General features: G+C 35.9%; 1 protein-coding gene across 7 annotated transcripts in view; it reads right to left on the reverse strand.

Moving 5' to 3' along the window:
• Positions 1–24,112, reverse strand: part of ATG5 (autophagy related 5) — a 122,046-nt gene that overhangs the window by 13,825 nt on the left and 84,109 nt on the right. For all 7 annotated transcript variants that reach the window (XM_014860819.3, XM_070496703.1, XM_070496704.1 and 4 more), the window contains one exon: positions 5,017–5,134. In XM_014860819.3, the coding sequence (XP_014716305.1) occupies positions 5,017–5,134 (118 nt within the window). The remainder of the gene's footprint in view (positions 1–5,016; positions 5,135–24,112) is intronic.

Genomic DNA, 24,112 nt, shown 5'->3' on the forward strand with positions numbered 1-24,112 from the left:
AAGAAGTTCAAAGGTTGCAAAAGTGAAAATGAAAACAAATGGTAGCATAGTAAAGTGGAAAAAACAATGGACCAGCAGATGCAGACTGGAGTTCTAAACCCAGTTTCTGCAATTAAGTAGCTAAGAGACTTTTGACAAATCTAAAAAATTGAGACTGAACTAAATTAACTCTACGGTTCTACAGTTATATGATTCTTTAAAGATGTCAAACACAAAATTAACACCCAACCAATTGCTTCCCGCTCTCCTCTAGTAAGTTTTCTCTTTTCATTCTGTGTTTTTGTTGACAGTTATGCTGCTGATTGGCGGATAGATCATTACGGTAGAGCAGTTTTCTTGAAAGGTTTTGAGTTCCATTGTGATGTTCTCTTTCAATAGTCAAAGATCTTATAAAGAAGTAAATTTTAAATGACATAATGTTTTTGAAAGTAGATGGCCAAAAAATATCTATGAGGGTCCAGCTCCAGGGCCTAATGGTTAAATTTGGCACACTCTGCTTCGGCGGCCTGGGTTCACGGGTTTGGATCCTGGGCACACACCTACACGACTTGTCAGCCCTGCTGTGGTGGCGACCCATGTATAAAATAGAGGAAGACTGGTACAGATGTTAGATCAGAGATAATCTTCCTCAAGAAAAAAAGAGGGAGATTGGCAACAGATGTTAGCTCAGGAATAACAGTCCTCAGCAAAACACAAAAACAAACACCAGGGGCTGGCCCAGTGGCACAGCAGTCAAGTTCACATGCTCTGCTTTGTCAGCCCAGGGTTTGCGGGGTCAGATCCCAGGTGTGGACCTCCACACTGCTCAGCAAGCCATACTGTGGCAGTGTCCCACATACGAAAAAATAAATAAATAACTTAAGGAAGATTGGCACAGATATTAGCTCACTGACAATCTTCCTCAAGCAAAAGGAAGAAGATTGGCAACAGATGTTAGCTCAGGGCTAATCTTCCTTACCAGAAAAAAAAAAAAAAACCAAACACCAAAAACATATCTAAGAAAAGAACAGAGAGGTAGCAATTTGAATATTAAGCTTTAGTTTAAATTTCAATGACCCAATTGATAAAAGCAGTTTTTCAAAGTTCTTTAAGATACTACAAAGTACTCAAAAAGGGATAAAAATACGGTACAGAGAAATGAATAACTGAAAGCCAGTGCTTACAGTGGGGTAGGTACAAGGCTTGTGGGTCCCATTTCTGTTAGCAATAAAAATGATTAATCTCTTAGTTACACTTCAAATGGAAAAACTAGTCTATATTCCCAAATCCTTAAGAATGTAGCAAAATAGACGTTAAATAGATTAAACAAACACTTACAGCATGGAGAAAATGAACTGAACAGTAAGATTATTCAGGAATCAATAAAAGTTGCTGGGAATTTCCCACTCAAAATATCTGTAACTTGAATTCAAAAATAAAAAGTTGACCTAACTATCTGTGTAAGGACAGACAGGAAAACGGCAACACTGGGTGTTTCTGGAAAGGAGAGCTGGATTAGGGTTTGGTGGATAGAAGCTGAGTGAGAGACTTTTCACTAAATTCCTTTATATACTTTTTGATTTTGGAACAATATAAAACAAAAAAAGATTTTATTTAACTGAACACAACACATTAAAAAACCTTGATAAACAGGACATCATCAAAATTAAATACTTTCACTCTGCAAAAGAAAACGAAAAGACAAGTGACAGGCTAGAAGAAAATAACTGCAAATCATATGTCTGATAAAGGACTTGTATCCAGAATATATAAACAACTCTCATAATTAGTAATAAAAAGACAGTCTGAAAAAAAGAAAGAAAAGGATTTTAATAGATATATCATCAAATATATCCAGAAACAATAAGCACATGAAAACACACTCAACATCATTAGACATTAGCAAAATAAGAATTAAAACCACCATGAGATACCACTACACAACCACCAGGATGGCTATAGTTAAGACAAAAAACATATGCTTGTGAGGATGTTAAGAAACTAGAACCCACATATATCGCTCACAGGACTGTAAAACGGCACAGCCAGTTTGTAAAAGTTTAGCAGTTTCTTAAAAATATTAAATACAAACTTATCATATGGCCCAGCCATTCCACTCCTAGGAATCTATCCAAGAAAAATGAAAACATATGCCCACACAAAGGCTTGCAAATATTATAGCAGCATTATTCATAAAGGTGAAAAGCTAGAAACAATCCAAGTGCCCATCAATTGGTGGATGAATAAACAAAATGTGATCTATACACCCAATGGAATACTATATAGCAACAAAAAGGAACAAACTGCTGATACATGCTACAACATGGATGAAACCCAAAAATATGCAGGGTGAAAAACCATTTGCAATTTTTTTTATTCCATTTATGTGAAATACCCAAAAGAGGCAAATTACAGAGACACCAAGCAGACCAGTAGTTGTCTACACTTGGCAGTGGGAGCAGAAACTGGCTGCAAGCAAGCACAAGGGAACTTTTGAGGTGACTGAAATGTTCTAAAACTAGACCATGGTGACGGCTGCAGAACTCTACAAATTATTAAAAATAAAAACCACCGAGTTGCCAAATAAATTATTTAACTGAAACTCTTACTAAAAGCTAAAATTACACAGCAACAAAGATAAATTAAGATTCTACAATAGTATTATAATCAACAATGCTAATTATGCCACAATTTAATGATCATAAATAGTATTTTAAGTAGAGACACAAAGAAAGAGTTCAGTAATCGGAAGATTGAGTGAACATTTACCCTAGCACTAGAGACACAAGGACGTGTAAGACACTATCAAAAATCTTGACTATAGTCTAGTAGAGTACAGGGACGACAAAGGACTCAGTAAGACCTCATAAAATATGCTGATAACCTCTTAAATCAATGAAACCTGTTCAAGCTCAGTAATTTTGGGCAGTGGTCAATGATCTTTGGCATCAATCCCTTCTGCTGGTTCTGACGGTATTTTGGATACCCCTCTTCACCCCTCCTATTGAGCCTGTGTGCATAGAGAAAAGCTAGATCACACAGCAATGCCAAGAAAGGCAAGCATATTTGATTAAAGAAAATAGTCATATTCGCAGATCAACTGACATATGTTTTCAGCTCCATATTCTTTGTTTAGTCATTTAGGCTGACATATCAACATTCCCCCCAATCCCACTCTGTTTCTATTACTATTTATTAGGCAAACCATTTCTTTAGATACTGCATGCTTCTTGAACTGTGAGATATAGTTTCAAGTCATGTAAATAATACTGCAATCACCCCATTTAGAATATGTTAATAAGAAACAGAATATTATCTATTAAAGTATTAATTTTAAAGATTTTATTTTTTTTCTCCCCAAAGCCCCCTGGTACATAGCCATATACTCTAGTTGTAGGTCCTTCTAGCTGTGCTGTGTGGGACGCCGCCTCAGCATGGCTTGATGAGCGGTGCCATGTCTGCGCCCAGGATTTGAACTTGGAAAACCCTGGGCCGCCGAAGCGGAGCATGCAAACTTAACCACTCGGCCACAGGGCCAGCCCCTAAAGTACTAATTTTATATTTATTAACGACTTACTTCTTTCCATAAAGGATTTAAAAAAGTAGCAAGTTTTGAATTTTTTTTCTATACAATCACGTGTCACTTAATGACAGGGATACATTCAGAGAAATGTGCTGATAGGCAGTTTTGTCCTTGTGCGAACATCATTGTGTGTACTTACACAAACCTAGATGGCATAGCCTACTATGCACCTAGGCTCTATGGTACTAACTTTACGGGACCACTGTTGCATATGCGGTCTGTCATTGACTGAAACATTGTTTGTTATGTGGCACATGACTGCATAATAAATACCATATATTAACAAATACAGTAATATGCCACTGATATTTCCCCCAGAGGTTAGTAATCAATTAATAGGATTAGGATTATAAGTCTTTCAATAATAGAGTGATGATCAAATGATGGTACATGGATATGAAGGAACTCAGTGCTATTTAAAAAAAATAGCTGTAAAAGAATTTTTTTTTTTTTATGCCAAGGAAGATTCGCCCTTAGCTAACATCCACTGCCAATTTTCCTCTTTTTGTATGTGAGGATGCCACAACAGCATGGCCACTAACAAACAAGTGGTGTAGGTCCATGCCTGGGAACTGAACCCAGGCTACTGAAGTAGAGTGCACCAAATTTAACCGCTAGGTCCTTGGGGCTGGCCCTTAAAGAATTTTTAATGATTAAAAATATGCTCATATTATGTTAGGTAAAAAAAGCAGCAGGACATATGATTTTATAAATACACACACACCCCTCTCAAATATTCAAGTGTACATATGCGTGTGCATGTGTCAACAGTGGTCTCTACGAGTTATGGGACTGCGGCGTATTTTTTTCTTACTGTTTCTGCATTTTCTTAGTGTTCCTCATGTTTCAATTAAGAAAACAGAACTCAGCAATTTTTATATTTTTCCTTTGCCTACTGGAAAACAATTTTAAACTAAGCTACAAAATGAGGACTATGAAACAGGACAAGTTCTTGACTGGACCTGTGACATGTCAAAGCCTAAGAGAAAAATGCTGAGTAAAACATCAGAAAGTAGTAGAGAACTGAAATAATATACATATCCACTATTCAATATTTTATACTTAAAATAGCAACGAAAGGTAAGAATTTTTTTTTTTTACCATCTCTTGTTCCTTTAGAATGAAGAAATACAATGCAAGATTTAAAATATTTACCAGAACTGAACTCACAAATGAAAGACTCAGGGTACCAGAGATGTGATGAGAGGGTAATTTAAAAATGGTATATTTTATTTTGCCAAAGAGAATCCATTCCTTATTTTGTTAGTGTCAACAATTTCCAAAATAATAAATTAAATATAAGGTGCTTCTGTTTTAAAAGATTTTTCCCTACAAAATAATGAAAACATTTCCTGAAGTAATCAGTAAATATTATTTTTAAGTCCAGAATGCTTATGTTATCTCAGGAACAAAGAGAAATGAAAGAAATGTGTTAATGTTGCAGATTATATTACCTTCAGGAGCAAGTGCAGAAGGACAAACTTCTTTGAGGAGATCGCCCAGCGTATGCAGTTGTCCATCTGCAGCCACAGGTCGAAAAAGCTTCTGAATGAAAGGGCGTTCGGTTGTTGTCTATTTGAAAAGTGAAAAAAGAATTCAAACAATTAGGTCTTCAGGGCTGAGAATTGAAAATTAATAGATCAGAAATTTAAAGCTGGCATTAGATGCCTTCTAATATAGTGTAATCAGAAGCAAACATCATCACAAATATCATATTATTGCCAAAAACACTTAACATAAACTCAAGTAAATCTAATCAAGAGGAAACAATCAGATTCGGAATGCGTGCCATTCTAAAGACAACTGGCCTGGACTCTTCAAAAAAGTCAAAGACATTAAAAAACAACACAAAAAGATTAAAAAAGATTGGCAAGATATAACAACTAAATACAAAAGAATAAACCTTGACTGAATACTGTATTGGAGAAGGAAATTACAAAACGAATCAGCTATAAAAGACATTTTTGGAATAACTGGGGAAACATGGAATGAATAACAGATAACATTACTGAATTAATGTCAAATTTCTTAGGTGTGATAATAGTTACAAGGACAATATTCTTATTTTTAAGAAATTCAGGCTCAAGTAGAGATAAGCTACCAAGATGTCTGAAACTGATCTTCCAACAGTTGAGAGAGAGAAAGGAGAGTAAATGTGGAAAAATGTCCATTACTGGAGAATCTAGGTGAAGGGTCTTAGTTGTTTTATTATTTTAACTTTTCTATGTTCGAAAATTTTCAAAATAGTAGATACAGCATTTCCTCTGACAATTGTTATTAGCACTATGTCATAATTTACTGCTAATAATTTCAGTGTTTTACCCACTTTTAAAATTAAGTTTCACTTTCCTAAACTACCTGTATAGGAGCACGACAGCGATGATGGCAGCCTCAGCAGTGCAGAGTTAGGAGGCTCTGGCATCAGCCAGTCTATGAACAGCACTACAGTTCATAAGCTCTCTGATCTCGCACCCAGTTTCTTTGGAAATTTGGGAATTTCCATATTTCTTAAGTTTGTGGTGAGAATAACGGAAGAACTGCACTAAGCACAGAGTAAATAAACAAATAAATGTGAAAGAGAATAAAAACGCTCTTCAACTGTTATTTCATTTTAAGATGTTAAGTTTTTATTTTAAGCTTCCAAGAGTCAAAAATCATAAAAACTTAGAAGAACAGAATAATGTCTCATATTTCATAAGAAAATGATTTCAAATACCCGGCCATTAAAGACAAGTTTGTCTCTTTTTTAATACCTCAACTTCTTTGATATAACTGTCACCGATTTGGTAAAAAATAATCTAGTTTTAAGTGTGGACATAAACTAAAATGTAAGAAAACACTGACATGGTGTAAAAGCATGTGAGCTACCTTTCCTCCTTACACTGTATACTCAGTGGATACCTATTAGAAGTTAAAAATGGTACTCCAATAATACAGTTGTCTGTGGCCAAGTATGGAAAAAAAAACCTGTAGAAACTAAAATCTTTTTTTGTTTTGTTTTTTTTTTTGGGGGGGGGGGGTGAGGAAGATTGGCCCTGAGCTAACATTCCTATATTTTGTATGTGGGTCACTGCCACAGCATGGTTTGATGAGTGATGTAGGCCCATGCCTAGGATCACGAACCTCAGGCTGCCGAAGCAGAGCACACTGAACTTAACCTCTATGCCACCTGGCTGGCCCCCTAAAATCTTGATAATTCATATGCACAGAAGATAATGTAATGCATTTCGCTAACTGAACTCTTTAGGGATTATTTTATTAAAGTATGATTGATAGCCTTCAATTTAGGAAGCTCATACTTTTCACACAAGACGAAACTGAGAATGGTATCATGCACAACCAAGGATTAACTATGTGAAGATAAGAAGAGTTAGGAGAGTTCGGAGAGGAAAGAAATGAATAGGGGACTGTAGTAATAATTTAAAACAGCCACCACCCACTTAGGGCTTTCTATCTTCCAGACAATGAGGAAGCTGTTAAGACTTTTTAGCAAAGGAAGTGACGTGATGAAAGAGGCTTTTTCTGAAGGCTAATGGAAAGCAGCACTGTGTGCGATGACTTGGCTGAGAGCTAACATCAGGCTGACCAGCGAGGTAACTATTAGGTTGACCAGTGAAAGGCTGTCTGAATAATGCCAGCCTATGTGATGACAACTGGGTCTGGGTAAGCAGAAAAAGAGTCAGGACTGTAGCCCCAATTAAAAAAAAAAAACTTAAAATGTATCAGTCATAGTCTATTCTGAAAATACCAAGGTTTACAGCAAAGTCAAAGAAATCTTAAGATTCATTCACCTCCTACTTAGTGACAGAATTGTGAGGTGGCTGAGGTATAGGAATATAATATATAATACAATAACCTGAAAACAATATGCTAAACAGGAAAGGCCAAGTAGTCTTAGCTACATATTAAAAAACAGATATTCTCTACCCCCATTCCTAGAAGAATGGCCTAGAATTTCTCTGTACCTCTCTTTTTTCCACTCTCCCAAATCTGAGGAGTTATAACAAAGATATAACTTCAAAAACTTTTGTAATGATGTTATTTGCTTGGGGGGAAGGAGGAAGCCTCAGTATTATTAACATGTTCTAGGTAAATCCTTTAGAATGGTAACCAAGAAAACTCTCCTCAAAGTAAAGTGCTGTTTCTCATACAACAAAAACCTTATTTTAAAAGATGAAGACCCAATACATCTCAATCAAAAATCTAACAAACATTTTGTTTAATATTTATTACAATGCCCTTAAAAACTTATATTCTTATTTTTTTTTTTGAGGAGGATTAGCCCTAACATCCGCTGCCAATTCTCCTCTTTTTGCTGAGGAAGACTGGCCCTGAGCTAACATCCATGTCCATCTTCCTCTACTTTATATGTGGGATGCCTATCACAGCGTGGATTGCCAAGCAGTGCAATGTCCACACCTGGGATCCGAACCGGCGAACCTCGGGCCGCCAAAGCAGAAGGTTCGCACTTAATGGCTGTGCCACCGGGCCGGCCCCAAATATTCTTATTCTTAAAAATTTAGTATTCTAGAAAAGAGCAATTAAGTGTCTGAGTAAGTCACACCAAAGATTATGGAAAATACTCAATTTTGGGGGTTATCTACCCTTAAAACAAAAGCCCTCCACAGATAGCTCACGCATTCAAATACTCTACAGAAGTTCTGAAGGGCAATGAGAATGGATGATAGGTTCATGCAAATTTCGTGCAGATCTCATTAAGTCTAAGTTGGAGTTAAGCAAAGACTAAATTATGCAAGAAAGTACTAAACCGCTATCTTTCTTTTGAATATAGCGAGAATTTTAAAAATACGAAAAGCTCCGGGAACATGAATTCTGTGAACTTTGATTTAGTATACATGAAACCAGACTATGCTAACAATATTCACAGTAATCTGAATCTTAGTCTGACAGACAAGAAAGCCACTAGAAAAGCAATACAGCACAATACTTACTTAGTCATTATTTGTAAATATGTAAACCATTTCAGGGACTTCCAAGAAACAGCGTTACTCTCTCATGAGAAATAATATGACTTGGTAAAGTCATCTTTGAAACTGCCTTTGTTACATTTTAAAATACATATGTTAGTCATCTCTTCACTATACCAAATAGAATACAAAGTTGGGGTGCTACTGGCTGGCTGCTCCCCACCCCTCCTCTACTCATGCACCCTCACCAACGGACAATAACTCTGTCCTCTACGGAAGAGCTATATTGCTCATTTACCTCAGAGATACTTTGAACAGAAGCAGAGGAACCAAATTTGTAAAAATTTTAAGTTAAATTTATAAAATTTTAGGGAATATATTTTCTTAAACTGACAGTTCAAGAGTGACACAAATTCTTAAAAGACGATGTTACAACAATAGTGTAAACTGGAGGATGATCATGATTTTATTAAGTTTACATCTAAGAAACAAAATACAGAGAAAAGGTCTATTTCCAATACAGCCAAACAGGCTAACCAAATAGGTTAGCGCTCAAGCTAAACAAGAAATGCTGACTTACTGCAGCAGTTTGAAAATCAGACAACATACGGACTTGAAGGGTAACAGGCGGAACCGCATCACTAAGATCAGGTTTGATTCTTGAGAGTTACACAAGGTACACAATGCAACAAAAGACGCAGTGCAGCTGTTAACAGTGTAGGCTTCAGAGCCAAAAAGAACGGGCTTTAAGTCCAGGTTCGCTCATTCATTATAGGACCATGTGCAGAATTACTGAACTTTCCTGGACTTCAGTCTCCTCAACTGTAAAACAGGAACAACTATCTATGTATGTGCACACACGCACAAGTGTAAATGGAGATAAGATCTACATCGCAGAGCTTCTCAGATGATAAAATACATGCACAGAGCAATTACGGTACACACGATCACTCACACACACCCTAAACCACACTAACACCATCAGCAACAATTTCAGAACAATGTAATGGATATTTTAACTGAATACTATCCCAATTTAGCAGACTCAAGTTTTATATCCTTTTAGTTTCAATCTATTTTCTCTAAGTCCACTTGTCTGGATGCTAAAAGGTCCAAAAGCATGAAATTCAACGTTATGTTCTAACATTTATTTATACAGCAAGGGGAAAAAAAGGCAAAGTCATTTTAGGACTAAATTCAATATTAGTCTAGAATTTAACACCTAAAGCAAGATCCATAAAAGGAAATACTCATAAATTGGACCTCATCAAAATAAAAAATGTATGCCTCTGCAAGAGATCCTATGAAGAAGATGAAAAGACAAGCCACAGACTAGGTGAGAATATCTGTAAATCACATATCCAACAAAAGTCTTGTACCTAGAATACATAAAGAACTCTAAAAATTTAAGAGTCAAAAAAAAGCAAAGAATTCAATTAGAAAATGGACAAAAGACACAGACAGACATCTCACCAAAAGGAAACATGGCTGAAAAATAAGCATATAAAAAGATGTTTGACACATCATTAGCCATTAAGGAAATGTAAAGTGCAATACCACAATGCAATATCACTACACACCTACCAGAACGTCTAAAATAAAAAACAGTAACAATACCAAATGCCAGTGAGCAGGTGGAGAAACTATATCACTCATACATTGTTGGTACAAATGTAAAATGATACAACCTCTCTGGAAAAAGAGTATGGTAGTTTCTTGTAAAACTAAACATGCATCTACCATATGACCCAGGAATTGTACTCCTGAGTATTTTAAGAGAAATGCAAACTTAAGTTCTCAAAAAAACTTGCACACAAATGTTCATAGCAGCGTTACTTCTAATATCCCAAAACTGGAAACGATCCCAATGTCTTTCAACAGGTACATAGTGAATACTGCTCAGCAATAAAACAAAACAAAACAAAAATCCCACTAATACATGCAACAACTTGTATGGAGCTCAAGGGAATTATGCTGCATGAAAATAGTCAATTTCAAAAAGTTACATATGGAATGATTCCATTTATATAACATTAGTAAATGATTAAATTTTAGGGGCCGGTCCAGTGGCGCAGCAAAGTTCACACATTTTGCTTCTCAGCTGCCCACGGTTCGCCAGTTCGGATCCCGGGTGAAGACATGGCACCACTTGGCAAAAGCCATGCTGTGGTAGGTGTCCCATGTATAAAGTAGAGGAAGACGGGCATGGATGTTAGCTCAGGGCCAGTCTTCCTCAGCAAAAAGAGAAGGATTGGCAGTAGTTAGGTCAGGGCTAATCTTCCTCAAAAAAAAAAAAAAAAGATTAAATTTTAGAAACAGAAAAAATTAGTTGTTGTCAGAGGTTAGGGAGGGGGGAAGTGAGGTAGGAAGCTGTGGCTATAAAAGGGTAGCTTGTGTTGGAACAAACGCAATGAAATATGCTAAGGTTTGTGGATTGTATCAATGTCGATTTCTTGGTAATGATACGGTGCAACAGCTATACAAGGAGTCACCAGTGGGGGCAACTGGGTGAGGGATATATAGATCTTTCTGTACTATTTCTTGCAACTGCATGTGAAGATTACACATGGTAATTCATGTAAAACATTTAGAATAATGCCTAGCACAAAGTAAATGCTCAGTAAGTGCTGTGACTGTTCTTACTGTGACCTGATACTCAACAGAAATTTACTGACTACTGATATGTATTTTGCATTGAGCCATAATAGAAAACATTTATGATTATAAGAAGATATTCTAATCTTGCAGTCATCCTGTCACTACATGGCATTAGTGCTAATTTTGTTGTTTTGGTCATTAATACTGTAACAACATAAAATATGGATTAGAAATGTGTGTTTTGTTAAAAATGACAGTGATTATATATACTGTATCAACATATAATATGGATTAGAAATGTCGGTTTTCTTAAAAATGACAATTTATAGCTACAAGGGTATCTATCTAGCTCATTGACCATGGAGTCAGTGACCATAAAGAGGAGGAAGAATCCTGTCAGATAGTAAAAGAAGATTCTATTCAGCGAAACAAAGTGATTAAAAGTTATAAAACAGAACAACATAAAAATTCAGCAAGGATACAACCTAAAAGGCATCCAGTAGATGCACGATGATTCACTGGGTTTTGAAACTTACAGATGGCCTTAATTAAAAGCTGGGGGTGGGAGGGGTGCAGTGGAAGGGGAGGGGCAGGCTGGGGGTCTCCTATTGATACAGCAGGTAGAACCTGATAACGACAAGGGGCACACTTTGTTAAAATGGCTTGGACAAAATCATCAGAGGAGTGGCACCTGCGTTCAGGATCTCCCACCAATAACCTGAATCATTGTCAACTGAATCCATAGCATCATCTGCTCCAGTGAGCCTGAGACAGGCATTCTGTTCTCCTTGGTTGGGCTGAAGAAACAAGTTATCATATTGATACTTCACATATGTTGTATTTTTCCAGGTGTAGCAACAAGTTTTGATATCGTCAGCTACTCTGTGCATATGCTTTGCTTTTAAATCCCCTGAAATAATCAGGATGACTGATTTCCACACTTAGAAGTAAAACTTATTTGATTTAGAAGAGTTACATAAGCATATCAAAGGATTTCACCTGTTAGATTTGTAGGTGTTTTAAAAATAACCTATTCTGAACCATAACTGGAATTAGCAATGTCTATTTAATCATTAATAATATAATTTGATTGTTTCACTAACTATATAAGTAGTACTGTGTTTCAGAAGAATTAAATCTAGAAAAGGATGAATTATAGAAATAAAGAAGTGAAAAAGACTGCTTTCATTTTTCTACAAAAATTACATAACTAGCAGAAATTTAACTGAAAGGCATTAGAAAAACTAGATTTTACAATTTACAACTCTAATAAAACACAAATAACTCTAAGTATGCCGTCTATGTACAAAAGCTACCTCCAATATCAAAAACCCCACCAACAAAATCAGTCTATTTTTGCTTGGCATACAATTTCAAAATAATGAACTTATTATTTTTGAAAAGTTTTACAAGTAAGTAGTAAAAGCTTCATTATTACCAAAATGGTGACAGTGATGACCAATAAAACTTTTCTTATAGATCCTTAGTAAAAAAAAAAAACCACAATGTAATTCTTCAGAGAATCACATAGTTGTGATATTCAATTAACAGTGATGACAGGCATTACAAGGATATAAAGATAAATAAATTGCAATGAATAATATTAATTTCCTGACTATGTTAAAAAAAGATTTGAGGGGCTGGCCCCGTGGTGTAGTCGTTAAGTTCACACGCTCCCCTTTGCTGGCCTGGGGTTCGCAGGTTCTGATCCTGGGCACGAACATAGCACTGCTCATCAAGCTATGCTGTGGTGGTGTCCCACATAAAACAGAGGAAGACTGGCACAGATGTTAGCTCAGTGACAATCTTCCTCAAGCAAAAAGAGGAAGACTGGCAATAGATGTTAGCTTAGGGCCAATCTTCCTCACCAAAAAAAAGAAAAAAAGAAAGAAAAAAAGAAAGAAAGGATTTGAGACTGCTTATAATAAAAGCATGCATATAACAACAATAATTATTAACACATATGTAGGTTAGATAGAATTATCCCAATAGTAGTACCCAGGTCCAGGATCTCTAACTAATGACCAGAGGGTCAGGGGTAAATTATATCAGAAATCTTCATTCCTTAAACATTTAGTGAACATTTACTAAGGTCTTACTGTGTTGGTGGATACAAAGATGAATAAAGTACACATACACAAATAATTGTAATATAGTGTTAACTGTTTACAGAAATATGTACAAAGTGCTATGAGAGAAAATTCAAAAGCTTAGGCACAAAATTTAACTCAAACTTTTTCGGCAGCTAGAGCAAAAACAAAAATAGAAACAAAGAAACCATAACTGGTTACATATTTTCATTTTCTAAGAGTGGAAGATATACTCGCAGGTATAAAGTCAAACATGCTAAGTGTAGCAGAATGTCATGTATCAGCAAGGCGTTTCAAGAGGATGAAAACAAAGGGGGGAATACAGAAGGTCTTCAAGCTTCCAACCTGAAATACATTAATATTTTTAAAATAGAGAAAGACATAAGGCCATTTCAGGCAGAGTGCGGTCCAAACCCTTTCCTTCATATGACCCCTCCACTCAAGTACTCAGAGGGTAGCTGGAATGTAACACTATCTGTGAGAAATTAGTGGACAAGGGGAGAAAAGTGAGCTAAGAGCTCAACACATAGAGCTTGGAATGTCAACTATAGTGGAATTAGCAAAAGCTCAGCTGGAATCCCAACTCAACAGAAGCGACTGCACCTGGGGCGAACTATGTCAATCTTTGAGAGTCTGTTTCTGAATCTGAAAACTGGGAACAATAGATATCTTTGAATGAGTGCTGCGATAATCAAATGAGATGAGACACATGAACCATCTAATCCAAGAGGTGCTTAACAATGATTAGTCCTTTTCATCCCTCCCTTTCAAACTACTGTTAAATACGGAACCAAAGAAAGGTTAGTCTATTTACAGAACCAGTAACAGAGAGAATGAAAAACAACTGGTATTCAACCATCAGTTCCCTTTGAAGTCTTGTTAATTAGAATAAATATGTGGCACAAAGAAAAAGAAAACAGGGGTTTACACAGGATATGCAGCCAGACTTTACCAACAATGACACATGATGTGCTTCAAACTGTCACATGCATATTTGGCCTAAAATATATTCATGCATATCAAATTTTGCATCACATGCTTTTCAAAAGAAGTCTCATATTAAAATTAGCTTAAGAATATACACAATTACAATACCTCATTAAGTAAAAAGAACAGACCATTTCAAATGAATGCTTTTAGACCTTTACAGTAAACAGTCCTTTCCGTGGTGGGAAGTGAGGGAACAGGAAGGGGAGCGGGGGGGGGGGTCTGTGTCACTTAATCAGACTACTTTTATCCTTTATGTAGGGAAATAGGAGACTTGAAAATAAGCACTTTCTGTAGTTATGCTACCAGAGTCTGAAGTCCACTTTTAATATTCCTGACAAGACTAAAAAATAATAATTAACATTCGAAAAGCTGTCATTATTATAGTCAGGGACACAATCCTCAAAGCAGTACTGTCTTAATTGAGACTATGATTAAATGAAAGCACCCATCAGAATTATATCCACACATCTGGTTTGAAGTTTATGTTTTGTCTTATTTAAATTGTTATATTTATTATAATTTTGTCTAGACAATGCCAAATATATTTTGTCACATAAATAAGGGAAATTTTCTTCAAACACAGGTAACAGTTTGTGTCTTCCTCATATCCTTTCACTGAATAAAATACAATACAGGGAAGCACTATTTTTCTCTTACTCAAGATTGAGATCAATTTGATGCTGTTTACGAGCCAATTTATAAAACAAGCTATATACTGCTTTTAAATTTTTTATATGAAATTATCAACACAGTGGCCAAACGAAAAGCTTCCTATAAAAGTGCTAGGATTGACGTTTTTAGTAATAATTATTTTACTTGTTCTACGGTTTCTCTGCAAAAATTTCAAAACCAAGGGAATCATAGCAGAAATTTCATGATCTACAAGAGCTTTAAAACATCTTTACTAATTTTATCCAAAGCCACACTAAAAAGATAGGCTAATACAAGAGTGATATAATGAATGAATGAACTGTTTTCTACTGAAGAATCAAAGGATACTTTTATATATCGACTATTATTTTAACCTTTACAGTATACTTACATGAAATAATTAAGCATCGCTTTTAATCTGTACAAATAAAGAAATCAAAGTAGCAACAAGAAAACATCTGAGTAAGACAGGCTGTGCTGCCCTCAGAACTGCACTTCTGTTCTCTTGACGTCTAGTCAAGCATCTTATCTACCAGAACAGTATTTCTAAACCTGGATTAGGAGCCTGTGAAGCTCTAGGAAGAGCCTAAGCCCTCTGAACGTAGTCTGTGGGTTTTTCAATGAATGCTAAACAGAGTTTATAATATGGAAATGATGATAATTTTGTTACTGACATACTAATAATTTTTTAAAAATTTATCCCATCAAAGTATCATCAAAAGCAGATTTCATAAATTCTTAAGAATTTTTTAGAAGTAGAAAATAAGTGACAAATATTTTACAGATCTCCCTGATGAAGTAATCTGCTAATTAAGAAATTCAAAATCATAGCACTTGACTACTCTGAAGAACATATGAAAAAAGGCAATGTAGTTAACACTATAAAGTCCTTAGAAGAAAACATAGGAGGAAATCTTTATGGCTTTGGATTAGGCAATGGTTTCTTAGATATCACCAGCCGAAAGCACAAGCAACCAAAGAAAAAATAAGCTAGACTTCATCAAAATTAAAAATCTGTACTTCAAAGATACCATCAAGAAAATGAAAAGAACAAAGCTGCAGGTATCACAACCCGATTTCAAAATATACTACAAAGCTATAGCAACCAAAACAGCACTGGCAGAAAAGCAGACACAGACATCAACAGAACAGAATCAAGAGCCCAGAAATAAACCCACACATCTATGGATGGCTAATTTTTGACAAATGAGCCAAAAACCTACATGGAGAAAGGAAAGCCTTCTGAATAAATGGTGTTGAGAATACATGCAAAAAAATTAATCTTACATCATACACAAAACTAACTCAAGATGGATTAAAGACTTGAATCTAACACCTGAAACCATAAAACTCCTAGAAGAAAACCTAGTCAATATTTCAACATGGGTTTTAGCAGTATCTTTTTGAATATCATGTCTCCTCAGGTAAGGGAAACAGAAGAAAAAATAAACAAATGGGACTACATCACACTAAAAAGCTTCTGCAAGGCAAAGGAAACCAAAAACAAAACAAAAAGAGAGCCTAACAACTGGGAAGAGGTATTTGCAAATCATATATCTGATAAGGGGTTAATATTAAAAATATACTAAAAAACTCGTACAACTCAACAACAAAAAACAAACAACCCATTTAAAAAATGGGCAGGGGGCTGGCCAGGTGGTGCAGTGGTTAAGTTCATACACTCTGCTTTGGTGGCCCAGGGTTCGCCAGTTCGGATCCCAGCTGCGGACCTACACACCACCTGCCAAGCCATGCTATGGCAGGCGTCCCACATAAAATAGAGGAAGAGAGGCACAGATGTTAGCTCAGGGCAAGTCTTCTTCAGGAAAAAGAGGAGGATTGGCAGCAGATGTTAGCTCAGGGCTAATCTTCCTCAAAAAAAAAAAAGGGTGCAGAGGATCTGAACAGACATTTTTCCAAAGATATACAAATACCCAACAGGCACATGAAAAGATATTTAACATCCCTGACTATTAGGGAAATGCAAATCAAAACTACAATGAGATATGATCAGAGTGGCTATAATTAAAAAGACAAGAGGGGCCGGCCCCATGGCTCAGTGGTTAAGTTTGTGCACTCGGCTTCGGTGGCCCAGGGTTTCGCCAGTTCGGATCCTGGGTGCAGACGTGGCACCGCTCATCGGGCCATGCTGAGGTGGCATCCTACAAGGCACAACCAGAGGCACTCACAACTAGAATATACAACTATGTACAGGGGGGCTTTGAGGAGAAGAATTTAAAAAAAAAAGGATTGGCAACAGCTGTTAGCTCAGGTGCCAATCTTTAAAAAAAAATTAAAAAGACAAGAAATAACAAGTACTGGAGAGGAATGTGGAGAAAACGGAACCCTTGTACAGTGCTGGTGGGAGTGCAAACTGGTGCAGCCCACTATGGAAAACAGTATGGAGATTCCTCAAAAAATTAAGACTAGAACTACCATATGATCTAACTATTCCACTTCTGGGTACTTATCCAAAGAACACGAAAACACTAATTCGAAAAGATATATGCACCCTTATGTTTATTGCAGCATACTCACAATAGCCATGACCTGGGAACAATCTAAGTACCCATAACGAATGAATGGATAAAGAAAATGTGGTATGAGGCCGGCCCAGTCACCCAGCGGTTAAGCGCTCACGTTCTGCTACAGCGGCCCGGGGTTTGCCAGTTCAGATCCTGGGTGCGGAAATGGCACTGCTTGGCAAGCCATGCTGTGGTAGGCGTCCCACATATAAAGTATAAAGAGGGCACAGATGTTAGCTCAGGGTGAGTCTTTCTCAGCAAAAAGAGGAGGATTGGCAGCAGTTAGCTCAGGGCTAATCTTCCTCAAAGAAAAGAAAAAGAAAGAAAGAAAAGAAAGGAAAATGTGGTATATACACAGTGGAATACTACTCTGCCATAAAAAAGATGAAATCTTGCCACGTGCAACATGGATGGATCTAGAGGGCAAAAGCCAAATGAAATAGGTCAGAGGGAAAAAGCCAAATACCATATGATTTCATTCATATGTGCAAGATTAAAACAACAACAACAAACAAACACATAGATACAGAGAACAGATTGGTAGCTACCAGAAGGGAGGGTGAAAGGGCACATGAGAATGTTCAAGGATGGCAATTAGACTTTGGGTAGTGAACACAAGGTAGTCTATGCAGAAATCAAAATATGATGTACATCTGAAATTTATGTTACAAACCAATGTTGCCTCAAAAAAATTAAAATTAAAAAAAAGAAAGAGGTCAGCCCCATGGCTGAGTGGTTAAGTTCACACCCTCTGCTTCGGCAGCCCAGGGTTTTGCCAGTTCAGTTCCTAGGCAGAGACCTAGCACTGCTCATCAAGCCATGCTGAGGCAGGATCCCAGACAGCAGAACTAGAAGGACCTACAACTAGAATATACAACTATATACTCGGGGGGGGGGGGGGGGGGACGACGCGGGCTTTGGGAGAAGAAGAAGAAAAAAAAAAGATCGGCAACAGACGTTAGCTCAGAGCCAATCTTTAAGAAAAAAAAAGAAAACCCACAATATGGGGAGAAAATATTTGCAAATCATATATCTGATAAGGGACTAGTATCCAGAATATATAAGGAACTTTTACAACTCAACAATAAAAAGACAACTCAGTTAAAAAATGAGTGAAGAATTCAAAAACATTTCTTCTAAGATGATATACAAATGGCCAGTAAGCACATGAGAAGATGTTTAACATCATTAGTAATTAGGGAAGGGCAAATTGAAATCAAAATTAGATGGCTATAATGGAAATAATAGAAAGTAACAAGTGTTGGCAAAGACGTGAACAAATTGGAACCTTTATACATTGCTTGTGAGAATGTGAAACGTTGCAGATGCTTTGGAAAACAGTTTGGCAGTTCCTCAAAAGACAGAATTACCACATAACCCAGCAATTTCGCTCCTAAGTATCTAGCAAAGAGAACTGAAAATATATGTCCACACAAAGACTTATACACTGATGTTCACAGCAGTGTTTATTGATAATAGCCAAAAGGCAGAAACAATCCAAATGTCCATCAACTGGTGAATAAATAAATGAAATGTATCTCCACACAATGGAATATTACTTGGCCATAAAAAGGAATGTACTGGGGGCCAGCCCTGTGGCTGAGTGGTTAAGTTCGAGCACTCCACTTCAGCGGCCCAGGGTTTTGCCAGTTCAGATCCTCGGTGCGGACATGGCATCACTCATCAGGCCATGTTGAGGCAGCATCCCACATGCTACAACTAGAAGGACCCACAACTAAAAGTATACAACTATCTACTGGGGTGATTTGGGGAGAAAAAGCAAAAAAAAAAAAAAAGGGAATGTACTGAAACATGCTACAACATTGACAAGCCACAGAAATATAATGCAAGTGAAAGAAGTCAGACACAAAATGCCATATACTATAACATTTCATTTACACAAAGTGTTCAGAATAGGCAAATCCATAGAGACAGAAAGTAGAATAGTGGTTGTCATGGGTTGGGAGGGGGAATGAGGAGTGACAGCTAACACAGTATGGGGTTTCTTCTTGGGGTGATAAAAATGTTCTGGAATTACACAGTAGTGATGAGTGTACCAAATCTGTGAATGTTGTAAAAAAAAAATCAATGAACAGTACACTTTAAAAGGGTATCAAAACTATACTTCAATAAAGTTGTTATTAAAAAGAAAACGTAATGTAAAGGGGCCGGTCTGGTGGCATAGTGGTTAAGGTAATGCACTCTGCTTCAGTGGCCTGGGGTTTGCTGGTTTGGATCCCAGGCACAGACCTACATACCACTTAACAAGCCATGTTGTGACAGGTGTCCCACATATAAAATAGAGGAAGATGGGCACAGGCGTTGTTAGCTCAGGGCCAATCCTACTCAGCAAAAAGAGGAGGATTGGTGGCAGATGCTAGCTTAGGGCTAATCTTCCTCAAAAAAGGAAAAAAGAAAACATAACGTAAAAAGTCCTCATATGGATTCCCTTCTGAAGTGATAGCTCAGATTCATCACAGTTTAATTTATAACTATTTGTACTATATGTTTGCTTCATGAGTTTAAAAAAAATTATTTCCCGCAATTTTTTTTTAAATTTAAAGGAGGTTGAGAGTCCCCTGACAATAAGGATCAGAGAAATATTCCTGCACTCATCAATTCAGAAAAATTACAGGTTTTAAAAAGTTGTATAGCATTCATGGCAATTTTAAAGTTTAAAGTCTGTGGGAATTTAAATGACTTTGCCTTAATTCTTCACCAAAACGCATTTAAAATTAATGTTCTGATACTTAAAATGAAGCAAAAAAATTCCAAAATTAAAAAACACTAGTTAAAAAGGAGGAAGGCTTACTAAAATAGATACAGAATTCAATAAAGGGTTATATATGAAATGGAAGTAATCTATCTTACCAAATACAGTGTCTAGATCATAAAAAAGTCTCCTTACTGATAAACTGTGGCCCTGACTGTGGACTCATCTCTACTGCTTCTGAGCTTTCCCAGAACCCTCTCCACCAGTCAGGGTGGCAAAGGAACGCCTCATCTTCCTACTTCTCCCTTACTAGCTTGGAACCTCTGATTCCCACCCACACTGCTGTGATCTGAAGGGGGAGAAGTGACTCTGCAGTAAGAGGAACTCTTCCTCTTGCAGATTCTTGAGTTAGATCTGGAATGTAAAGGAACAATACTATAAATGCAGATTAGGATTTACAGCACTGCTGTCATAGTTCAATTTCATTATTAACTACATGGCTTATCCTAGGAATTTTATCATTTATAATATGTCCACAAAAAATTCAAATTTTTGGAACACGCTATATGAAGAGAGCACTGTCTGTAGGGTAGGCTGATGTATCCCAAGAGTATTTTATTTCAAGATAATAATCCAATACTACCAATTCAGTGAGGCAAATTACAGGTTTCTTTTCCATAATGGAAGTTTTAAAATAGCATAGATGTTTTGTTATTTAGTACACTGACGTGGTGATTTTTAAACAGGATTCTAAGAGGATCATATACAGCTAAAGATTAATTCTTATGTAATTTAAGTGACAGTTTATCCATATGAGAAATGGAAAAGAGACTGTGGTAAGGAGTTGAACAAGAGGCATTCTGCTTCAAAGAATTCACTAGCAAAAGAGGATACATTGTGGCTACAAGTTATAATCATTGCACTTATTTCAAAGCCCTCTTAGGAATCAGGTCTTAAAAGATAACTTGGCCTCATGAATAGGTATCAGTCAAACTACAAATGAGTGAAAGAATGTGGTATTCCAACTTAAAATATAGTGCTTTATTTAAGGAATTTTAATTACTGTTCCAGAAGCAGCATCATTATTCTCCAGAATTTATTATAATTAAAGGAAACATTCCTTATCACATAGAATATGAATTACAATAATACTTAATGTGGACGTTGTTCAAACATTCCAAAGTAATAAAACTACTTAAAACTATAAAATGATGTGTTGGGAGAAAAGCAAATTTGTTAGTTCTACTCCATTAAGAACTCCTCAAGCAATGTAAAAACCAGAGTTCAAGTTACACTTTGATGTGTAGATCCTTTTGAAAGCTACTCTACCCTGTTTTATATGAAGCATCTGTAGCTAAAATGAACACCTAGCGAAGAGTATGGATGCTGCATTACATAAGCAGACGTCAGAACTGTCCCAAGCTGATTCTAAGTTACTTTAAACATGTACTCAGAGTCAGAAATTAGCTATGGCTAACTTCTGAGAAGTAACAGATAATTACCCTCATCATGATGAAAAGGATTTTAAAAGTAAGCTAATAGAGGTATTTTTCCTTTAGCAAAGCTCTGCTTCTAAAAGTAAACTTTAAAACTTTAATTACAATTGGAGATGCTTTACTACGTAGAAAAAACACTTTTCAGATTACTGAGGCAGGAGAAAGGAAGGACTCTGTAAAGGAGGTTAAGGTGGGACAGAAAGATGAAGAAAAAGAAAAAGGAAGGAGGAAAAGAAAAGAGAGAAAGGAAGAAAAGACTAAAAGGATAGAAGGGCCTACTGAAATATTATTTCTTTCAAATTTTAAACTAGCTGGAGAAATTCTTTCCTTCTGTATATCTAAAATAACCAATGTTCTTCTTAACTATGCTTTGAAAAATCTAGAAAATAAAATATTAATAAGTACTACATTGGATTTCTGAGTCTTTAGCTTTGAAAACATGTTATTTCTTAGTATATGTTACTTTTCTACATTTCAAATGTAATTTCCATTTACAATGACGTTATGAAGACAAGTTTAACATGGTGTAAAACATGGTTAAATGAAGTTCAATAATAAGTAATGTACATTAGTTTGACTTCTCAAAGTTTCATGTACATTAATTCAGCCACATATCTAATATACAAATCACTCATCAGTGAACTCAATAATCATTTGAAATCCTTAGCTCATTAATTTCTATAATTTCACAACTAGTACAATTTTAATTTGTGTTGTGTACATAACTGTGTCACAACCTATGCACGCACGCAGATGACATTAATGAAAAGATCACACCCAAGGTACACATTTGGTCTACTCAAATATTTTTGGTTTCCAAACGTAGATCCAATTCTGTTGAACTTAAATATGATCAGACTCATCATTCCATTGATAGACAACTCACCCTACCCCTACCCCTCTAAGCAATACTCTCAAACACGGCTCTTTGAACCAGCACTGACTTTCCTTTAAATTTATAGCCTTTTTGAAGCAGATCTTTGAGAGATACATCCTGTTTAGGACAAGATATATTCTGTAAAATGTTCCCAAGGAATCAAAGTAGGATAATACAATTGAATGTTTATACGAGACCATATTTCTTAACTGGTAAAATTAACATTTTCATATATCACAATCTGCAAAAGCAGCAGCTTGCCTAGTTAAAGATGAGGAGTTTCAAATGTTTATATCAATATGTGCATCTATATGTAATATAATATAATTGATGCACATATTAACATATCTATATATATATCTGTATTTATATCATCTCTTTAGTATTTGTCTTATAATTAACAACAATCTGCATGTATCATAAAGAAGTAGTGTTATATAAATCCCCCCAAGGCCTTGAAAATTAAAAATAAAACAAAACAAAAATAAGTATGATCCAACGACTAAGAGATATACCTCACCAAAGAGTATGATACCAGGGTATGAAATGTCAAACAAATTTTCCAGGCTCCAGTCAGATATAAATAAGATAGTAGTCTTTGTATTTTTTAAATTGGTTTTTCCTTCTAATATTCCTAATTAACCATTCTAGATAATACCTACTTGAAATTATTAGTAATTAGTTATTTTAAAAGTATGAGTAATTAGACCAAAAGCAACTCTCATATTTACCCAAAAGAAGGAACCAGTACTAAGAATCAAAGCCTAGTAATTCTGTTCTTAACAGACAGGTGTTGTGTGTTCTGGCATGTTATATGAAAATCATTTATGAGAAGAACAGAAAAAAAAATCAGAAGGTAGTTTGCATATTGGAATAGGTAAGTGATTAAGCAAATTTTCTTACACCATGAAATTGTCAACTGATTAAATGATCACTGTATGGGACATCATTTCTGGATGTCAACATTCTCTGGGATGGAACAAAAGATTGAAAGAAAAATGTGATAGAGACACAAAGAAGTCAATTTGGGTCTTAGAGATCTTTTTGAATAGTAAGGTTGAAAGAATGAAGGTTTTTTTTGGACAGACTAAGCTTAGGCTTAAACTGTCTAGACCTTATTAGGCCGGCAGTAAATTGGGCAACCAAAATCCACATCAGTTAGGGAAAGATTGGAAGACTCTAAGTCAATCATTAAAGCAGTAGCAAGACCCTGGCTGACTACCCTGGGGTATAAGTTATCTCTTTTGAGTATATTATCAGGGTGTACAATTCCTCCAGGAAGCTCAAAAATTAACTATTGTCCAAGGTGCCTTAAAAAATGAATAATACCAAAAAGTAAACTTAATTTAAAAATATTCTCTTAGAGTTACATACTAAGACTTTAGACTTTATTTTGTGATATACATATTATTCAATACTTCAAGTATGACACTGTTCTATTTTCATTTTAGCCAACAGTTATAATCTCTTAAGCCATTTCACATTTAACCTAAGCTTTTGTCAAATTTCAAACTGACCAACTGGAGTCTAACTTATTTGTACTATGTCTACTCATATTCCCAAAGCAGTGTTAAGGAGAGGCGAAATTATCAAAGGGAAAGAATGAGAAAGAAAATAAATACGAATAACTCAGAGTAAAGTTAATTTTTATAGATGTTAGAACACCATAACAAAATAATAAG

Source organism: Equus asinus, chromosome 24, assembly GCF_041296235.1.
Source record: "Equus asinus isolate D_3611 breed Donkey chromosome 24, EquAss-T2T_v2, whole genome shotgun sequence".
In the NCBI taxonomy this organism is placed as follows: Eukaryota; Metazoa; Chordata; class Mammalia; order Perissodactyla; family Equidae; genus Equus; species Equus asinus.